Source organism: Thermobia domestica, chromosome 14 (genome assembly GCF_964235325.1).
Source record: "Thermobia domestica chromosome 14, izTheDome1.hap1.1, whole genome shotgun sequence".
Lineage (NCBI taxonomy): Eukaryota > Metazoa > Arthropoda > Insecta > Zygentoma > Lepismatidae > Thermobia > Thermobia domestica.
The window spans coordinates 201,807,850-201,831,295 of record NC_137467.1 but is presented as its reverse complement, the minus strand read 5'-3'; the positions used below and the strand labels follow the sequence as shown (position 1 = coordinate 201,831,295).

Sequence of the window (23,446 nt, the reverse complement as noted above, 5' to 3'; positions counted from 1 at the left end):
ATGATAAAAATTTGGCCACCACGGAAACTCTAATGGCCACCGATATCAAACAATGCACAAATATCAAACTCCTGAACCCCGACACATTTACAAAAAATCATTAAAATATCGTCATATGTAATATATCTTTATCACGAAAAACTATTAAAAATATGAAAAAACTTGGCCACCACGGAAATTGTAATGGACACCGAAACCGAACAATGCACAAATATCAACCACCAAAACCCCGATATATGTACAAAAAATCATTAAAATATCGTGAAATTTTATATATCTTTATCACGAAAAACTATTAAAAATATGATAAAAACTTGGCCACCACGGAAACTATAATGGCCACCGTCACCAAACATTGCACAAATATCAAGCACCAGGAATGCGATATATTTACAAAAAATCGTTAAAATATCGTGATATTTAATATATCTTTATCACCATAATTCTTAAAATTATGATAAAAACTTGGCCACCACAGAAACTATAATGGCCACGGACACCAAACAATGCACAACTATCAACCTCGTGGACCCCGACACATTTACAAAAAATTATTAAAATATCGTGATATTTGATATATCTTCATCACGAAAAACTACTACAAACCTGATAAAAACTTGGCCACTACGGAAACTATCACGGCCACGGACACCAAACAACGCAAAAATATCAACAGTGAGGACTCCGAGATACTTAAGAGAAATCATTAAAATACCGTGATATTTAATATATCTTTATTACGAAAAACTATTAAAAATATGAAAAAGCTAGGCCACCACGGAAACTATAATGGCCACCGACACGAAACAATGCACAAATATCGAAACCCGGAACCCCGATATATTTACAAAAAATCATTAAAATTTCGTGCTATTTAATATATCTTTATGACAAAAATTATTAAATCATGATAAAAACTTGGCCACCACGGAAACTATAATGGCCACTGACACCAAACAATGCACAAATATCAACCGTGAGGACCCCGACATATTTACAAAAATTCATTAAGATATAGTCATATTTAATATGTCTTTATCACGAAAAACTATTAAAAATATGATAAAAAGTTGGGCACTATGGAAACTATCACGGCCACTGACACCAAACAACGCAAAAATATCAGCAGTGAGGACTCCGAGATATTTACAAGAAATCATTAAAATATCGTGATATTTAATATATCTTTATCACGAAAAACTATTAAAAATATGATAAAAACTTGGCCACAACGAACACTATAATGGCCAGCGATACCAAACTATGCACAAATATCAACCGTGAGGACCCCGACACATTTACAAAAAATCATAAAAATATCGTGATATTTAATATATCTTTATCACGAAAAACTTATTTAACACATTCTTCATCAAAAACATTTCAGAAACGATCCTTTGAGCTGTTGTTAGTTGATAATTTCAAAATGACTTGTACCTTGATTCATTATAATGGAACTTTTGAACTTCTTATTCCACGCCCACATGGAAACAGTAAGAAGGATAATGCCAAACCATACTTTATGACTGCAAAGTCACAATTAAAACAACAAAAATGTTTTATATCACAACAGCCTAAAGAAGACTATCGAAAGCTTCAAAGAGAGGATGTACAAGCAACACATGCAGCTGTATTGCTACCAAGGAATTCGAAGCAAGTCAGAAATACTGTTTCGCGTGAAAGACAGCGACATCTCCCATCTCATGATGACGTACTAGGTCTTTATATTTTGAACCAAGAACTAGATTCTTTCGTTCAGAAATTACAACTCTTGCCTGACTTTTATGCAGTCTTATTTAGCAATTCCATGTTCAAATTGTTCGTTGAAAATTCTAAGGTTGGTCATACTATCCTATACTATGATACAACTTTCCTATTGAGAGATTTTTATTTATCTATTTTAATTTACAAACATACAGCTTTCCAACAAGAACCACCTGGCCCACTTGCTTATTTGATTCATGACAGACGAACAAGTAACGTGCACAGGGGATTCTTTCAATTTTTGAAAGAGCATTGTCCAGATATAGATGGAAAAACTATACTTGTGGACAGAGAACTTGGTATAAGGATAGCTATACAAACCGTATGCACCTCTTCTATTTTTTTTCTGCTGGAACCATATACAACAGGACGTACGGAACTGGTTAAGGCAGCAACATAATACCAGTAGCGCTGACATAGCTATCTATGTTAACCAAGTTTGGGACCTACTGGATTCACAGAAGAGCAATTTGAATACAAGTATACCAGTATGTCTAGAATGTGGTATGGAGTGCTGCTTTCAAAAATTATTTCGGCAAATACTTAAAGCTTGATATAAAATCCTCTGGAAAATGGAAGCTAGTAGAAAAGAATGTGTATACTCCTTGAAGTGGTGTGACCATAAACCCTTCGGAAAGTATGAATGCTGTTTTGAAGAGATTTCTGAAACGCCAAGAGGTAAAGGCACAAGTCCTTACTTTATCTTTGTATGAGTTGGACCTTTTCTATCAAAAAGAGATTTTGTTAGGACTATGTGGATTCGGTGAGGATGATATGAAAACAGCCCATCAGGAGAAGAATTCAAGGAACATTGATAACATCAGTTTTCCACATAGCCATGTGCCATTAGAAAATATTCCGTATATATTCGAAAATCAGATTTCGAAGAGCACGGAATCACAAGAAAATGTGTTTACAAATTTTGGACTGGCAAAGTTAATCGTCATTCAAGGTGGAGTAAAGCATGTGCCCGAAGAGCAAGTTTTTATCGTGAGTGGAGCAAACAGCAAATTCCTGGTTTCTCTATTCCCACGACCATCTTGTTCTTGTCCTTCAAGACGAAATTGTCATCATATCGATGCAGTAAGATTGTCCATCGGCGATACGTCGAGAAAAATAACAAATATAAAACTTAACACTATTCTCAGAAAAAACAGAGGCTACAAATCTGGGAGAAAAAAGGTCCCGAGGAACATAAAAATAATCGAAGCAGCTGACGATTCGACAATTCTGAATAAACTAGAAGCCTCGAAGATGCTATCAATTCCAACTAAAGCAGCAAAGAGTGATGTTATAAAGCAACGGACTTTCCACTCAGTAAATTTTACCTCTCAATTAATACAGACTAAAAGTGAAATTGACAGTAAATTGGAGAATATCAAGGATAGGAAGACAAATGAATTTTTGAAAGATAACGTACTTGTCACATCTACACCTATACCAAAAAGCAAGAACGTAAAAAATGTGTTACTCGAACCCATAGACATCTCAAATGGCAACGATGGTGACTTGGATTCCATCGTTCTTGACACTTTTGAGGAAAGATACAAAAATAATAAAGAATTCGTAGTATTGGGAAAATCTATTTATCCTAGCCATCTTGAACCTCTGTTAAGGACTCAGGCAGAAAATGGATCCGAATGGTACTTAAGTGACTCTGTTTTAGAAACATATCTCTCTATCATAGTTTATGAAGAAACCAAAAACAACCCTAGTCTGAAAGTTTACGTAGCAGACGCTGTATTAAATTACTTTAGAAGTGAAGATGTTGTTCGTGAAACTTTTCTTTCTTTTATGAAATATCGAATTCCAGAGAAAGACATTACACTTATACCTTTTGTTTTCAATGATCACTGTTCGTTATTTGTTGTGCTAAGAAGGCAAAAAAAATATTTTCTACCTTGACAGTTTATTACATCTGCCGTCTGAACAGTTGTTACGAACTATACTATCGCTGTTTGTTTCATATTACAAATTTCATGGTATGTCTTTTAATGTTAATGAATGGAAAATATATGCTCCTCGTGATATTCCAGTACAAGCAAACAGTTACGACTGTGGTCTGTACATATGTTTATTCGGAGAAATCCTAATACGTGGATCACTTGCAAAGCTTACATACCATGAACTGGGAAGAATGCATAATTACCGTAAGATTGTAGCATTCAAAATAAAAGAATACATGATGAAGGATAGAATTCCGGACCAAGGACATATTCTTTTAACAAGAAGAAAGCGCGAACTTTCAAAATTGAGGAAATAGAATGGACTTGTTCGGTTGTTAAAAGCAATCCTTCAGATATTCCAACGACAAGTTTCTTGTCTGAGATTGTGAAATCCTACTGGGAAGAAAATTCTGGCATATGCCATTATGAATCTATGTGCAAAATGCTCAGAGGAAAGATGGTGTTGTGTGGCCAATGTGATCACTGGTTCCATACAACATGCCTAGGAATCGAAAATGAAAAGTTGCCGAAACTGTACATGTGTCCAAAGGGTTCCTTACACCAACTGGAATATTAATATATTGTCGAGGTCCTAGAGATTCATATTTAGGTAGAGTTTATATTCGGAGGCCATTATAGCTTCAATGGTATCCAAATTTGTATAATATTATAGATAGTTTTCCCTAGTAAAGATATATTAAATATCACCATATTTTTATGATTTTTACTAAATATGTCGCAGTCCTAATGGTTGAAATTTGTGTAGAGTTTACTGAAGATGGCCATTATAGTTTGGACGGACCACAAGCTTTTATTATATTCTTGGCAGATTCCCGTGATAAAGATATATTAAATATCACGATATTTTAATGATTTTTTGTAGATATGTCTGGGTCCTGAAGGTTGAAATTTGTGTATAGTTTGGTGTCGGTAGCCATTATAGTTTCCGTGATGGCCAAATTTTTATCATATTTATAATAGTTTTTCGTGATAAAGATATATTAAATATCACGACATTTTAATCAATTCTTGTAAATATCTCGGAGTCCTAAAGGTTGATAACTGTATATTATTTGGCGTTGGTGGCAATTATAGTTTCCGTGGTGGCCAAGTTTTTATCATATTTATAATAGTTTTCCGTGATAAAGATATATTAAATATCACGATTTTATAAGGATTTTTTGTAAATATGTCGGGCTCCTCACGGTTGATATTTGTGCATTGTTTGGTGTCGGTGGCCATTACAGTTTACGTGGTGGCCAAGTTTTTTCATATTTTTAATAGTTTTTCGTGATAAAGATATATTAAATATCACGATATTTTAATGATTTTTGTAAATGTGTCTGGGTCCAGGAGGTTGATATTTTTGCATTGTTTGGTGTCGGTGGCCATTATAGTTTCCGTGGTGGCCAAGTTTTTATCATATTTTTAATAGTTTTTCGTGATAAAGATATATTAAATATCACGATATTTTAGTGATTTCTTGTATATATGTCGGGGTCCTGAAGGTTCATATATGTGCACTGTTTGGTATTGGTGGCCACTACAGTTTCAGTGGTGGCCAAGTTTTTATGAGGTTTGTAGTAATTTTTCGTGATAAAGATATATTAAATAACACGATATTTTAATGTTTTTTTTGTTAATTAGTCGGGTTCCAGGAGGTTGATATTTGTGCATTTTTTGGTATCGATGGCCATTATAGTTTCCGTGGTGGCCAAGTTTTTATCATATTTTTAATAGTTTTTCGTGATAAAGATATATTAAATATCACGATATTTTAACAATTTCTTGTATATATGTCGGGGTCCTGAATGTTCATATATGTGCATTGTTTGGTATTGGTGGCCCCTACAGTTTCCGTGGTGGCCAAGTTTTTATGAGGTTTGTAGTAATTTTTTCTGATAAAGATATATTAAATATCACGATATTTTAATGTTTTTTTTTGTAAATTGGTCGTGTTCTAGGAGGTTGATATTTGTGCATTGTTTGGTGTCGGTGGCCATGATAGTTTCGTGGTGGCCAAGTTTTTCTTATATTTTTAATAGTTTTTCGTGATAAAGATATATTAAATATCACGATATTTTAATGATTTTCTTTAAATGTGCCGGGGTCCTGAGGGTTCATATATATGCATTGTTTGGTATCGGTGGCTATTATAGTTTCCGTGGTGGCCAAGTTTTTATCATATTTTAAACAGTTTTTCGTGATAAAGATATTTTAAACATCACGATATTTTAATGATTTTTTGTAAATATCTCGGGGTCCTCACGTCTAAAATTTATGCGTTGTTTGGTGTCGGTGGCCATTATAGTTTCCGTGGTGGCCAAGTTTTTATCATATTTTAATAGTTTTTCGTGATAAAGATATATTAAATATCACGATATTTTAGTGATTTTTTGTATATATGTCGGGGTCCTGAAGGTTCATATATGTGCATTGTTTGGTATCGGTGGCTTTTATAGTTTCCGTGGTGGCCAAGTTTTTATCAGGTTTGTAGTAGTTTTTCGTGATAAAGAAATATTAAATATCACGATATTTTAATGATTTTTTCTAAATATGTCGTGGTCCATGAGGTTGATATTTGTGCATTGTTTGGTGTCGGTGGCCATTACAGTTTGCGTGGTGGCCAAGTTTTTATCATATTTTTAATAGTTTTTCGTGATAAAGATATATTAAATATCACGATATTTTAATGTTCTTTTGTAAATGTGTCGGGGTCCGGGAGGTGGATATTTGTGCATTGTTTGGTGTCTCTGGCCGTGATAGTTTCCGTGCTGGCCAAGTTTTTTCGTATTTTTAATAGTTTTTCGTGATAAAGATATATTAAATATCATGATACTTTAATGATTTTTTGTAAATGTATCTGGGTCCAGGAGGTTGATATTCGTGCATTGTTTGGTGTCGGTGGCCCTTATAGTTTCCGTTGTGGCCAAGTTTTTATCATATTTTTAATAGTTTTTCGTGATAAAGATATATTAAATACCACGATATTTTAATGATTTTTTGTATATATGTCGGGGTCCTGAAGGTTCATATATGTTCATTGTTTGTTATCGGTGGCTTTTATAGTTTCCGTGGTGGCCAAGTTTTTATCAGTTTTGTAGTAGTTTTTCGTGATAAAGATATATTAAATATCACGATATTTTAAAGATTTCTTGTAAATATGTCGTGGTCAAGAAGTTTGATGTTTGTGTGTTGTTTGGTGTTGGTGGCCATTATAGTTTCCTTGGTGGCCAAGTTTTTTCATATTTTTAATAGTTTTTCGTGATAAAGATATATTAAATATCACGATATTTTAATGTTTTTTTGTAAATGTGTCGGGGTCCAGAAGGTTGATATTTGTGCATTGTTTTTGTCTGTGGCCGTGATAGTTTCCGTGGTGGCCAAGTTTTTTCGTATTTTTAATAGTTTTTCGTGATAAAGATATATTAAATATCACGATATTTTAATGATTTTTTCTAAATATGTCGGGGTCCTCACGGTTGATATTTGTGCATTGTTTGGTGTCGGTGGCTTTTATAGTTTCCGTGGTGGCCAAGTTTTTATCATATTTTTAATAGTTTTTCGTGATAAAGATATATCAAATATTACGATATTTTAATGATTTTTTGTAAATATGTCGGGGTCCTCACGGTTGATATTTGTGCGTTGTTTGGTGTCGAGGGCCATTATAGTTTCCTTGGTGGCCAAGTTTTTTCATATTTTTAATAGTTTTTCGTGATAAAGATATATTAAATATCACGATATTTTAATGTTTTTTTTGTAAATGTGTCGGGGTCCAGAAGGTTGAATTTGTGCATTGTTTTTTGTCTGTGGCCGTGATAGTTTCCGTGGTGTCCAAGTTTTTTCGTATTTTTAATAGTTTTTCGTGATAAAGATATATTAAATATCACGATATTTTATTGATTTTTTCTAAATTTGTCGGGGTCCAGGAGGTTGATATTTGTGCATTGTTTGATGTCGGTGGCTTTTATAGTTTCCGTGGTTGCCAAGTTTTTATCATATTTTTAATAGTTTTTCGTGATAAAGATATATTAAATATCACGATATTTTAATGATTTTTTGTAAATGTGTCTGGGTCCAGGAGGTTGATATTTGTGTGGAATTTGGTGTCGATAGCTGTTGTAGTTTTTTTGGTGACCAGAGAAATGTGTTGGTCGGTAAATTGGACACGCCCATATGAACATGTGAAAAGTGACGTTGAACAAATATTTATGTTATATTACATTACAATATTTACTGTTTTGCCAAAATTGAAAACATATATAGAAATGTTTGTATGATGTTTAATAGGAAATTTATGTAAAAATATTTCACGTAATTCTTTTGCATTGTTTAATCAGAAATAAATAAACATATATTGTGTTTCCATAAAACGCCATATGCAAATATTCATATTGTTTCATTGATAACATAATGTAAAAATACTGCTAGGAACTACAATTGTTTATTGTTAGTTCCTAATGTATATGTCTACGCTATTGGATATGTATATTGTATTTCTTTGCCACCTTAATAACCACAGACTAACTAGAAACTAACTTTGAGGTTTATTACCATTGTTATTATTAATATTATTATTTACAAAAAATATTAACATTTTATGTCCAGAGCTTACACAGCTAAGCAAATTCCAGTTTCCTGTGAATTCAGTGCATTAAAAATGATGTATAGTGAACAGAAGAAAACATAGGCCTTCAAAACACATGCCAAATGAATCTGTAGACACTTTGTTTTAAGATGAATACAACATTTATCAGTATTGCTAGTAGAACTGTTATAATATTATTTCAAACAAATATTGTTTCACTTTCACGAAAAAAACACCAGATACGTACATACACTGAGATAGTAAAAAGTTTATTATTGTTAGCATAGGGTGAAACAGCTCCAATCTTTGCTATTTGACCCTCATTCTCTTATATTCTTCATGAGTAGTACTGCTGAAAAAAGTAAAAATATTTTAGTACATAATATTTATCTACAATATGTACGCTAGCGAAGTACGTACATGAGTGACAATAATAGATTTCGGAACACAAAATCACAATTTCGTTACTAGCTGTCAGGCAAATATTTTCTCTTAGGTGCTAGTTCAAATAAGGTTTCTACACAATAGACAACCGACTACCAATTGCAAGAAGTATCTGAGAAACTCAAACGTAATATCTAATCCAGTCGCCTGCTTCGTCCATTTCCATTACAAACGTACCCCAGTCCTAATCGTAATTAAGTTTAAAAGTGTCCGTAATATTAATATGGTGAAAAATAAAATAAAAGTCTTTTTATAGTGCAGGAATCGAAGTGCATCTTTCTTTTGTTTTGGCATTTCTAATTGCATATTTTTATTTCTTTGTAGATTGATGAACTAGGTGATCTATGGTCTGACGTATGGATAGGCATCTCTTCTGGAGAGCAGATGCAATGGCTTGTTATTAACTTTATGATGTGGATGTGGCTTGTATATGTTTTACTTCGGGATTCAACACAATACGTACATATGGAGGATACGAGCTTTTCAACAATGTTAACGGGAGGTTACGAAAATGGAGCAAGTTTTAGTTCATCAGGCTTTCGGAAATGCATTGAAAGCTTACAATATTTGTTTCTACGTACGTGAAAAACAGATTTTATTGGTACAATGAAATTAATTTCTAGGATATTTTCTAGGATATAGGATATCCATGTTATTTGTCCGAAAAATCTAATAAATTAAAATTTCTAATGAGCTTTAGTTATGTGTTCTATTAAACAATTCGTAAGATATTTGGTCTATGTTTTTGACTTTATATTTAAGTGTTAACCGGAATATTATTGTATTAACAACAATAATAAATGTTTTGTTCACAGAGAAATAATGACTTTTCTTTATTACAATTCAGCGTGAGCAAAACTTGATAGAGAGTTATTATTCAATTAGTCATTTTATTTCGTCTTTATAATAATATATATTAAGTGAATTTGTGGGTATGAATAAGACTCATCAGGGTATAAAAATACATAAACGTACATAGTTCTAACATATACATACTGATTAATTTAAGATACTAAGCTATATGTAGTATGTAAAAGAAACACAGAAAACAGACATTTTAAATACTATCCGTAATCAAATTCATTTACACACCTAGGAATTCATTCACGGATTAAAAGGAGTGCTGTAATAGATAGGTTTTCAGAAATCGCTTAAATTCTTCTCTTTGTTCTGTGTTTTGAAGATATAGAGGCATTTGCCATCCGACAGGCATTAATTTTTATTAAAAATATAAAATTTTTAAATCTGCCATATGCTCAGACTCATTTAGTGTGTTATAAGCTTTAAATTCCATCCATTGGAATAATTCTACAACTTGGATTCTCCTAAATATTAAATACCTTTATCGAATATTAATGAAAAATAGTTACAGAATACACTTCACTTTTATTAAAACTCACGTCAATATTGAAACGAATAGCAATATTATAGAGAAAGCTGCAAAAGCTTCATGTCATGAAGGAATAGCAACGAATATCAAATTATCACCAAGGACTTACTACAATCACATCAAGTACCTTTATGAGGAACAGTCAACTACCTGGTATAATAAACAACAATCACTTCCCGGAAAATTTTATTGGACAATCTCTAATCCACTGCAAGACCATATGAAGAAAATCATTAAAATCTGTACTCGTCGAGAAATCATAATATAATTTATTACCGACTTATTTTTGGAACTGCGCTGACTCCTATAAAATTACTCCAAATACGGAAAAAAAAACTACATATCACTGCTGGTGCGATAAAGAAATAGGAATAGTTAATCACATTATTTTTGAATGTGAATTGTTTCTATCTTTACGTTCACAGTCATTAACACAATTATACAAATACCTTGCTTATGCACCATTTTCGTATAAATATATATATGCAACGAACAACTGGCCATCAATTAAAGCATTAATATATTTTCTCATAACTTCTGGAATAAATATTTTTTTAAAAAAATCACCTATTGAACAATCGATTTCACCTGGACATATGGAACACAGCAAAGTAATTTGGATAATCAAGAATATTTTAAAAATGGTTTCTTTTTATTAATCTATTTATAAAGTTGGAAACAGATAAGTATGATAAAGATTGTACGCATAGTGAAGACCGGCTACCAGAAAAGTTACTAAAGAATGGAAACCATATTACTTTCTTGGAACTTTATACAAGCTGTGACTAACTATTTTCACTATCTGAAAATAATTATTATTCCTTTTTCTGTAAGTCTATCACATACTGGTGGTTACCTGGTGGCCATTGAACACTATTTATAGTGCAAAAAACAAGACAAGACAATAACAGTAAATAAACGTATTGTGAAAGCCGTAAAATGTATTTCAGAGTCCAGAAAACTGACTTACGCAAATTTGTCGCCTTGAAAATCACAAAAGTCGTCATTTTATACTCTTACCGCTCGCCGACTTCATTTCACACTGCACTTCTATTGCAGCTGACGTAGTGTGGAGTTTGCCTTAACACTATAGTAAGAACTAAACTAAACAAAACATGAGTACCGTAAACTGGGGTAAATTTGACCGGTGGGATGACTGAAATCTATTGTTTTCATTTTCCGGTTATTCTGCTTCAGTTTTTATTTGTTCAGTCTTATTTTTTTAAATATAAAAATGTTTTTTCCAATAGGTACATAGTTACAAGGTGTAAGGTTAAGTTTATGTGTGACAAAATCAAGGTGTTCAAACCCACCTCAATTTACGGTACGAAAAATCAAAACTGTTCTGACAATAAGTGTGCATTTTATCTAAATATGAACGTATGAAGCAGTTACCGGAACATTATTTACTATCAGGGTCGCTTTCACAACCTGGGGATAAGTTAGGAATGAGATAAGGTTGTGTCAAGAGAGATTTGACGTCATCATCAAGTCCCCAAATCTTACGTGATCGAGCAATGTGCACTTTGAGAAAAGGAACAGCTGAAATATCAGAGGAAAATAGCATAGTATTCATTAAGTCTGTCATTGTTTGCATACGGTTAAATTTGCGTATATGGAACTCCCTGTATCGTCTTAAATCTTTATTTCTCGCTTCCATACTTCCTGTGAAAACATACCAATAGGGAAAACAGCAGCTGTGATGATATCTGCCCCATGAATGAGCAGTTTATGCACACTAGATGGCATGTAGTACCAAGGGTACAGTTCAACAAACCTTAGAGCAGTCGCTTTTGAGTAACTACGAAACGCTTTCACATTTATCGCATAACCGCATGAAACTGTTTGCAATACCACGTGGAACCGTTTTATTAATTCTTCATCGATTCCTGTGATAGATGATGCCACAGTAGACTGCTCGAAAAAGCGCCTGGCAGTATTACTATCGTTCGTTGTACCAAACCCAGGCTTTGGAATATCAACTAAGAGTCCCATTTTCTTTTTTAAGTCACCTTCAATGCATTTCTTAGTTTGACGAAACTGTTCCTTATCCACTAGCGTACGAATTTGCCACTTTTTGACGTTCCGATGATATGCGATGTGTAGAATGCACTCAAAACACCTATCCAAACATGCAGTGTTAAAAGACCAAATTCATATTTGCTTCCATCCGTCGAAAGTTTCTCTATGAATTTGAAGTTATTCAGATTTTTTGGAGTCACCCCACAAATTCCACATGCTTGAGTTGAAATATCAGCAATGACCCCAAACGTTTTCCCATCAATCATTGTTAATTTACACATAGAAGTAAATATGATATCGTGGCCACAAATGTTGGCAACAGTGGGACAGAGTCCTTGTATCTGCTCTTCGATAATCCCTATTTCACGTTTGGACACCTTCACAGTTTCTTGATCAAATAAGACTTTAATAAGCCTACAGAATCTTGTGAAGGAAGGTGGAGGATTCTGTCCAATAATAGCATAGTTTTATTTGCACGCATATGTAGTGGAACTATACACACTGCAAATAGAAATAAATCTGTTTTAGCACCTTCATCATTATCATAGTATATTTGCTTGTATGTGGAATGGCCAGAGCTACCATCACAATCCCATTTAAAAATAACTGTAACACCATCCGATAAATAATCAACGTTTTGAGATAAGGCATCTTCTTGAAACATGACCAATCTAGTTATTGTGTGGTCCACCAGTGCCTGAACTGATACCTCTGCTGATGTTTCACTAACTGTAATTGATTTCATATTGGGATAACAGTCTTTCTCTGTGTTCTGGATTTGATCGTAATAAGGATATATATATTAGCATTACGTGCCGTAGCGCCAGACTGAACTAACTTGTAAGAATGTTTGGTAAAACGTCCGTCTATATACAATGCAAGTGCTTCTTCCGGCGTATACTTAGTAGGTTCCACGTTAGATGATTTGCATGTTTTTTAATTTTCATAGCCCTCGTTGGTGTTGTTTCAGTGACCTCACGCACCACACTTACGGCATCTCTTCTTTCCAGACAAACGTAAACTACTTTGGGCGGCAAATGCTAATTCTTCTATTGAAGGTGTCTTCACTAACGAGAAAACTTTCCTCTTTTTTGATGATACGGACAATTGTTCAAATTAATTCAGTGGCTTACCGAGTGTGCTGCAGGATGATGGCCCTGGTTCTGGATCATCTTGTTGATGTTGAGGCACAAAGGTGACATTGGTATCCAGCCATTTACCTTCGTGTGATAAAAATACCTTCAGCATACGATTAGATTTCTGCCATTTTTGATGCACGTTGCTATTAAAATTGTTTACTTGCTGCTGAATGTACTCGTTTTTATCTGTGTTTGTCTTGTCCAGTCCCAGTCTGCTCCAGAAATACGTTGCAACTGCAGAATTTTTGGCACTTAGGGTTCTTTCTTCATGTGAAATATAAAATAGTTCTCTCCGGGATATAGACATCGTATCTGAAAAGATAAAACACATTAAAAAAAGTCGCAGTTTTCTGCACCTGATATCACTATTATTGCTTAAAAGAACATTCATTTATTGCACATAAACATATTTCAAGGTGGATATACGCGGATATCTTTACTGTTTTTCTATTAAAACGCAATATAGCGTATTTTTTCAGGGAAATCATCTTCTGACGTTATATGTGTGCTAGTGTGGTACCCTATTTAATTTTTTTAGTTATTTTTTTATTTATATAACTCTGCATCCCTGCAGCAGGAAATACCTCAACTCTCGATTCCTAAGAGTCGAAAAAACTTGGGAGCACGATGGGTTAACTTTCACTCTCTAAATATGACTACCATTAGTAACACCAGCGGCTGTACCACAACTCCTCTTTTATACCTGCAAACCATTTCCCTGCATAACGTAATATTTTTCTATTGTTGTTTCTGTCATCTGTGGTATATTTGTGATCCCTTACGGGTACAATGGGTGCAATTTCAAGCAACTTGCTTTTGGACTTTTTCACAGCTATATTGTGCATTTCGTCCACTGTGCGACGCATTCTTGGGAGTTCGACAGTGGCCGTTACGGCGAGTGCCTCATGAATGGTGGTGCTCTGTGAGGTAGAGAGTTGAATGGGATTTCCTATACACCTACACTTCATTTACACTTTCTTTTACATTTACACGTACATACATCCCCTTCTTTTTTCTACTCTTTGTGCTTTTTCATTTTACAGTTCCCATTTTCCTCTAACTATTTGCCCTATTCAACTTGGCTATCAGTCCTCTTTCACTGTCTGAACTTCTTTACCGATTTTGACCTTTTCCTGACTTTGACCTTTTTCCCTATTGTGTCCTGTATTTTGTAATCCAATGTCCACCGCGAGAGTTACACATTTGGCAATTTTCGCATTCGTAGCACATATGAATAGCGAGCTAGTGCACCTACCTATTTGACCGTTAATGGTCTAAGACAAGAAAAGACAGAATAATCAAGAACCTGGAGCATCGAAACTGACGAGTTCGTCAGTGGCCGTTACGGCGAGTGCATCGTGTTTTGTGTCCTCTGTGAGGAAGAGAGAGTTGAGTGGACCTTTCTAGACATATACACTACACTTACACTCTTTTCTCCCTTTACACGTTCATACATTCCCTTCTTTTTTCAACATTTTTTCATTTATTTTACACTCTCACTTTTCTCTACCTTTTGCCCTGTCCAACTTGGCCTTCGGCCCTCTTTCACTGTTCGAACTTCTCTCCCGATTTTGACCTTTACCCTATTGTGTCATACTTCTCTCTTGACTTGACTTTTTCCAGATTGTGACATTACTTTTTCACGTATTTTTTACTTTATCATACCCATTACTTTGTACATGTCATATACCTTTGTACTCATATTATAACTTTTTAACATTTTTCCACTAATCAAATCATTACATTTTACACGTTTAGTTACCTTTGTAAATTGACCATAAAACTTTTTTAATACAGTGGCAATGCCTTTTGCCCCAATTTTGTGACGCTTCTACATAAGCACAAATAGTGATGGGTAAATTTCCGGGAATATATTTTTCGGGAATATTCCCGGGGAAGATTCCCAAAATGGGATTTTTTCCGGAAATTTATATACAATCATAAACAAAAGTGATTTCTATTACTATATTAAGATTTCGAAGTTAAATTCTTTTTTTACTACAGTATATTATTACACTTGTCTCCAGGGGATTCCTTAAAATGTATATTCTGAACGGTACTATGTTGCTTTATTAATATTTTCTTATGTTTAGATAATACGCATAAACAGTGGCGGCGATTGAACGTTAAAAGTGGGGGGGCAAGACCTGAATATTTAAATATTAATGTTAGTTTCCTTGTTTGTTTCTAACACTACTTGACGAAAGGTTGTGTAACTAATACACCGTGTAGGATACTGCTTTTTCAGTTAAAATATTGTATAACGTATTTCATATTTTATTAAGCAAATTGACAAGAGCAACGCAAGTAGGGACTAGCCCTTGTACTTTTAAACAACGAAGGTGGAAGAAGAGATTTGATTCCTTGCTCATGAACATCTTAAAATTCTGTCTGGAAAATTATGTGATCAGAATATTTAATAAAAAATTTGCAAAACAAATAAATAGATAGGATAATATTAATCAGAGTAATGAATAATGAAGCTTGTTCCGTAGAAGTTATATTGAAACTGGAGATTAATAAAGAACTTACATTTTTAATTCCACACATGCTATTAAATGTATGTTATTACTCTTAGAAAATTAAAGACAGTAAATACTACAAGCATATGCTACGACATTTAAAGAAATATTTGCTTTTGCAGCTTCCCGAAACATGTTCGTTGCCAGTAGATGCAGTTTTCACTTTCTTGGAATACACCAAAACACAATACTTGGAATCACTCCATACTCCAGTCATAGAAAATAATCCTAAAACCTAGAATTATATTGAATTCACTAAATTTAATTGTATATACACTCGTACACCCCTAAACACACCACTTCACTCGTATATTACACTGCAAAACAATGGAAAAATATGCGAGACCCGGCTTCGATTCCTGGTCGGAGCTCATGTGTTTCGGATTCCACGTTAATCACTAGGTTCCGTCTCATAGAGCCTCGTTGCTGAAAAGGACGTTAATCTCAAAAAATCAACAACTCAATGGAGAAGGTCGAAGTTGTTTTTTATTACTCTCTTTTTAATCAATATTCCTTACTATTAGAAAGATGAAAGACATTTTAGGAACTTTCGATTTTTGTGCAATTAAAGAATAACTCGTGAAAGACCTTTTTTGACGAAATATTCTCTCAATTAGTTTCAAAGCGGCTGATTAAGATATCGAACCCTTGTTAGAAGAAATAAAAGTATCCTGGAATTGTTACGCTCCAGTAGGATAATTTTTGGACCATTTTCCGTGGCAATTAAAACGCAATTCTTGTAGTTTCTTAACTCCACTGGAAGGCAACCAATACATAGGCCTACTCACGCAACGAAAAGTACTATATGGCACATTTTTTTGCTATGAAGCAGTAATACACACAAAAACTTTACATTTCCAAATGAAACTCTATATACATTAATGGGTCCCTTCAAAAGAGTGGGGGGCAACTGCCCCCTTTGCCCCCCTAATCGCCGCCCATGCGCATAAATGTATATTTACTTACAATATGCTCTATGAAAGTAAATAAGTGGAAAAAAATAGTATAGTAAGTCCACATATTTTTACACCGCTATACAGTTTAAATTTATAAGTAAGTGGATTTTCTATACTTGACTCTACTAGTGATATTATAAACATATTAAATTTTTAAATGTTATAAACAAATTAGATTGGGCAACTGCCGTAAGATACATGTCTCACTAATTTATCAACATTTGCGCATAAGCATTTATGTTCACAAAATTTGCAAGACACTGATTTAACTTTATAATTTGGCATGTAACATTGCAATACACGACCTTTCTTCCTACCTATTTCTCGAAATTTCATGCATTAATTCACATGTAAGAGAAGTCCGAGTACCTCTTCAGAAATTCGAGACAGACCGACGTCTATTACTAACGGTGGTTCAGGGTTTATTAATAGTACTTCAACTCTATTTCTACATTACTTTACAAAATGGTTTCTTTTCATCATTTGTAAATTAGTACTTTGTTAATTTTGGCTATTGTTTAGCATTGGGTGGCCAGCTTTTGCATCTACTTTTTTGCGACATCCTATTCCGATGCGGTTGTTTTATGGTTTCATACGTTAAATTGTATTACAAACATTAAATCCAGACAGCACCGCAGAGCGAGCGTTAGCGAGTGAAGACGGATTAGAGCCCAGCATGTCACGTTTTCTTTGTTACAAACAATTCACTTTATTTTCTCACATAAATCACTTCCACTTATCTCTATAGTTTGTACAAATCCCCTATAACCCTAAACAAATTGTGTTCGATACTTTCTTGACTACTTGAACACCACTATCAACTCATTTTTTCCGTAAATCATCCTACTTTTTGCTAGTTTTGACCAACCAATATTAGTATTATTATTACAATTACCTTAGTGCAAATGGAAATGGAACTTAAAAAATCATATTATTAGTTATATAAAGTACCGTCAAATAATTTAAATTTTTTTAACCTCCAAATTCTTTTAAACCTAGAAGTAAATCATAATATATTAAAATAAAGTAATTAGTCATATTTATAGTTCTTATAATTTGGAAGAGAAAGTAAACAAATGAAAATAAATTCCTTCCCGGGAATTTATAAGCCAGGGAAAAAACCCGGGAATATTCCCATTTAAAATTCCTTCCCACCGGGAATATTCCCACTGCTCATCACTAGCCTAGAGTAATTATAACCACATTTCTTATAGTCTGAAAAAGAATGCTGTTGGGCTACCTATGGTGAATGGGAGGGGGATATATATAAAAGATTGCTAGAAAATGATCGATATTAGTGTCGAATTCATAGTTTTCGAGAAATAGTGTGACTTTCGATTTCGCTTAACTCCGATTAAACTCTCATTAGTAGGGATGGGCACGAGCGACTTTTCTTTGAAAGTCGACTCGACTCGAAACAGACATCTTTGAGGTTACTCTAGGACTTGGCGCGAAAAATTTCCTCCAACTCGACTCGGATTAGAGTTGACTCGAACCAAAACGAGCCAAATCCTGTGTGTAGTTCTACCGAGACAACACATAGACAATATAATTATTCTATTATCAATTATACTACTATTACTACAAATAATAATAATAATGATAAGTTGGTCGTCATGAAGTCTACAAGCCAAAGACATCGTTCATTACTCTAAGCTGTAAGCATTGGTGGACTACAGATGGTCCACTATTGACTTCTCGCGAAAAATTGGTGGTCCCACAGTGACGATCCGCGGTGGCGCCAGTTCCATTTTGGAAATTTTACTACCATTTGCAGAGACACGATGAAACGCCAACGAACCACAAAATTACTCTCCCAAAATATTCAAACTGCCTATATGTGTGATTTGTTTATATTTAGGTGAGTCAAAAGAAACACTAAACAAATACCCCGGGGTGGACGCGAACTATTAGTATTACGATTACTAGGCACGTGTTCTTCTGACTTCCCCACGGAAACAATCATAAAAAGCTTGCTTGTTGAAGGATAAATCATTGAGGTCTTAATTTAGCCAATCAGACAAACCCCTCCATCTCGAGTTCTAGGAGGTGGTACCGTTAACCATTTCAGATTTATTGCTTTCTGGTGGGGTGCTATCTATGTGCAAAATTTGAGCATAATAGCCAACATGCATCTTCGGTGCCTCTTCTCTAGTACAATTTTAACCAGAGATGGTGTGGGTCAATGAAAATTTGATGCACGACCCACGAAGACCCAACACCCAAATTATCCATTAGCCCATTCTGACCCATCATCCATCGTGATCCACTCTGACCCACCACCATTTATGAACCACTCTGAACCATTGCGACCAACTCCGATCCACCAAAACCCATCGTCATCAACTCTGACCCATGATCCACGTCCTCCTTTCCATTGACTAAAACAAGACTATGAAATTATCACTTATCGGAGTTTGAATTTCTACCGTCAATGGCTCAAGCACCTCTGTTACAATAGTGGTGGACCTGACCTTTAAGATATACAATAGTAAAGAGTTTCTCATCTTCGGAATTAAAATGAATTTCAACTTATTATATATAACTATTTCTTTGTTCCCTTACATACACATTTCAGTAGAAAATAGCATGAAATTTAAGTCTCAAATCAAGGAAAAGTACACGAACGTAAAAAAGAAACAAAAGCTAATTTTCTATATAATTAAGCATGCCGTACTAATTGAAAATGCCCATGTAACTAAGTTTAGAATACAAATTTTATGGCCATTTTCTCTCAACTTTATGACTTGATTGCTTTATGTTCTGAACGCTCCATATATTAAACACCAGCTTCTGCAATTATAAATAGAAAGCAGTGGGTATCAATTTCGAAGAACTGTAGTTTTATTACTCAATTTGTTTCTCAACTAATATCAATCGTTTTCGATTATTTTTATAAATCAACCCACTACCAATTTCCAATATATAGAAAATGCACCCCCCTGCTCATAAAGAAAACAATTTTAAAAAATGTCAGGACATATTCTCTTTATTTTTAATAAACAGTTATATGCTGAATTTCAGCTCTTAGTTCAACGGCTTGTGAGATACTCAATTTTTCACAAAAATTCGGACTTCTACTCTCCCCTAAGGATATGTACTATAATGTTAGGTTTGTTTATTTTTCGTACCTTCAGTGAAGCAAAGTAATACTTTAATTAACTTCTCAAATCTACTAGAGTTTACAAATGAATTATACCACTTTCTTTTCACTGTCAAACTTTAATTAACTTACATTCAATTAAACAGGAGCTTTTCTGAATCCCAAAAACTATAACAATAACTATTGTCCCACTTGGCATTACCATAAGCCACTAAAATATCAAAAGTCACTCTTGGCTCATCAACCTAACATAACAGTGTCCACTTTCGGCTCTTCAACCTTATTATCAACAGCCACGCTTGGCTCATAAACCCTAAAATATCAATTGCTACACTGGCTCTAACTTTCCTTGACATACTTATGGCTCCATTTCTACATCAACACGATTACACATTATTTTTTTCTACATAGTAACATCCTTCATTTGTTGTTTCTATTTTCCAACACTTTCTCCGATTATTCAAAATCAACACCATGTTCGGCTAGCTAATATAACCATACACTCTCCCGGATATTGTCAAAAACAAATTGTCAAAATGACAGTCTCATTCCAATAATCTCCCGGGGATTACCTAATAAAACAGCTAAAGAATTCAAGGTCTACATAACTACAACAAAAGATGATCTCTAATTCACGGCTACATTTTTTCCAGTCCATCATTTGAATTCTTTCTTTTCTTTTTCAACCTCTGTTCAAGTTCATTAATCTTGCCCCTCATCTTCAGCATTTTCCAATCTCTGCACATAAGCTCGGTAAACATACGCACTTTTGCTCTCGGCGGCCCCAATAACTACATATTTATCCGCCCCTTCATCCCTAACTTAAAAATAAAACTTAAATTTGAATATGCTTAATTAGTGAATTTATTACCGTTAAATACCACTCACTACATGCTACAGCTACAACTACGTAACAAAAAGTAAAAATGTGAAACATGTTCTGAATAATTTTTAGATTTTTACGCTATTATTAAACATATTAGAATAGTAAAAGGGGATTGTTCATGAAATAGTATATTTGCTCTTGATTTTTAACTTTTCCATACGGAAAAAATTAAAATATTGTTCAAGTTTTAAACTTTGCATTCTGCAAATATGTTGCCCTCTAGGCAATGGGACTAATGTGAAATGTGAACTAATGTGGACTAACGGGAAATGCGTCGCTGAAAACTTACGATTCGATTCTAATATCGGTTGATTTCGATATTTTTATGTCGCTACGTAACCTTCCTGGGTGTTAATGGGAGCTTAATTGGACTTGAATTGAAAGTAGAACTATTCACCTAAGCGACCACGAAACTATGGATTCGATATTAATATCAACCCGTTTCTAGCATTTTTGATATGTATCCCGACAGTACTCTTTTCCAGACTGTAAGAAATATAGTTAAAATTGCTCTAGATATATCAGAATTAAGTTGAAACACACACATACAACCACTTTTATATTCTGTATAAATAAAGAGAGAGAGCGACTCAAGGCATTACAACTTCCACATTGCAAAAGCATATATCAGGAATTGACATAGGCGGAACTAGAGAGGGTCCTGGGGGTGCCGGCTTCCCCCAGAAGCAAAGCTGACCCTCCCCACAATTTTTATACTGGATGAAAATAATGTTATTAATTTACCTCAATTTACGCATAACAATTTTAATGATGCTTGCATTCGACATGTTTAATAGTGTCTATATTCGTCCGCCTATCGACTTTTTTTAAATATGGATCTATGGTTTTGTACCTGAATGTAATAAAATACCTGAACCAATGTGATAGTGGGCAGTATAGCGACCTCTCGACTTGCGATGTATGCGATTTTTTTTTATTTGATAGCTTCATTAATGTAAATTATTTTTGTATTCTTTCAAGTAATTCACTTATCGACGTAGTAATTTTTCTTGTTTATATGTGTGTGATAAATCAGTTTCATTCTTATTATTTTATTTATAGCATACTGTAGTAATGTTTGAACAGTTACGATTCTCAGAGCAAATTATTAAGGTACACTAAAAAAACAGAAACGAAAGAAAAAAAGAAGCCGAACTCTTGAACTGCTAAACTGAAGCAATTACGCATATAATACCCATTTAAAAGTCACTATTCAATATCATTTGTTGCTTTTCCTCCTCCTTCTTCTTAGTATTATTATTATTTATGAACTGAAGTTTGTAGTTACATTCTTAAGGTATAAACTGTAATCAGGTGCGCACCCAGAAAATTTTTGTTCAGAGTGTCGAAAGTTGGGAGGAGTACAATATTGCAAGACAGAGATACGGCATTATTCTGCGTCCGAGTAAACCATAAATAATTTCCAAGTAGCGTAAGTTGTGCACCACATGAACAATTTTTATATTTTGCTTTCGAAAAGAGAATGTATTTGTGCTATGCTAAAGAAAAATATATGTTTCTGATAACCTGATATTTTAGTTTCATTCTGTAAAAGTTACATGGGTATCGCAGCAATAACAAGCGGTGTTCGTAGTTTGAGGGAAATTTCCCTAATCTAGAGAAATTATTGCCCTTACTGATTAGCCAATATAAATATTTAAATTTTTCTTTGTTCTTCGGAAATAAACCAATAATAATTTCACTGTTAAGTCAACTATAGTTTTATTAAGGAAGCGCACATATGTATGTCAAGTCACTACGATTTAATGCGGTCCAAATTGGATGGACATTCCATGAGTGCTCCATGGTACAGACAAAACACAATCATTAAAAAAAAATTTTTGAGGGTTCGGTCCGGTGGACCTCTTCGTGGGTGTCCCCTGGCTGTAATGATATTTCCCAACGGTTGACGCTAACGATGTAGCTACAACAATACGCTTAAAAGCTCATAATGTAATTCAGGAATATTACTAGAGTTGATATATTTTTTCTCTCTCTTAAAATATTGTGATCAACATTATTATCAATCAATTCTGCTGGTTGAATCTTTGTTTCATTAAATGTTTGTTGTTTTAATTTTTACAATCACATCTGCTTGTCCATCAGAGCCACTTATCATACGTCCTCCAGAAAATTGTAAAGAGTGTAATTTAATATTTAATTGAAAAGATAATGGGAAACATCTTTTATAGAAAAACAAATCCCTCAAGTCCGTCTACATGTCTTCTCCTCCCGTATTGTTGATCTGCTTCACTCTAATTGTATTTTTTTAATATTTAAGTTGTTCGGGAAGTTAAACAACTATATTTCTACCACTATTTTGTATACCATTGTTTCTGTTTTTTAGTTAAAAATGTTTTGTGTATAAAATTGATTGTATTTCTTTGTTTGCAGAGATTTATGTAATTAAACTCCAAAATTAGTAAACGACAATGAATAGCCCATGACTGATTTTTAAAAAGTTATAACTTTAAATTATGTCACAGCTTGTATATTTATTTGTGTTTTTATAAGATGTAAGGACAGGGGTAAAAGTAAAGGAGAACACGGGAGGACACCGTTTTTCCACTTCCAAAACTATCTACGGTGCCCCTCCAATTCCTAAAAAATGCAATGGGCAAAGATAGGCACAGGAGATGGCGTGATGTCATACGTCCCCCTATCTTTTCAGACCCACTTTTAC

At 34.0% G+C, this 23,446-nt stretch overlaps 1 protein-coding gene across 3 annotated transcripts in view; it reads left to right on the top strand.

Annotated features, from left to right (window-relative positions):
• LOC145670769 (vesicle-associated membrane protein-associated protein A-like) overlaps positions 1 to 9,527 on the top strand; it is a 49,316-nt gene extending 39,789 nt beyond the window's left edge. For all 3 annotated transcript variants that reach the window (XM_081739535.1, XM_081739534.1, XM_081739533.1), the window contains one exon: positions 9,070 to 9,527. In XM_081739535.1, the coding sequence (XP_081595661.1) occupies positions 9,070 to 9,330 (261 nt within the window). In that variant the 3' untranslated portion in view covers positions 9,331 to 9,527. The remainder of the gene's footprint in view (positions 1 to 9,069) is intronic.
• The last annotated feature ends 13,919 nt before the right edge of the window (positions 9,528 to 23,446 follow it).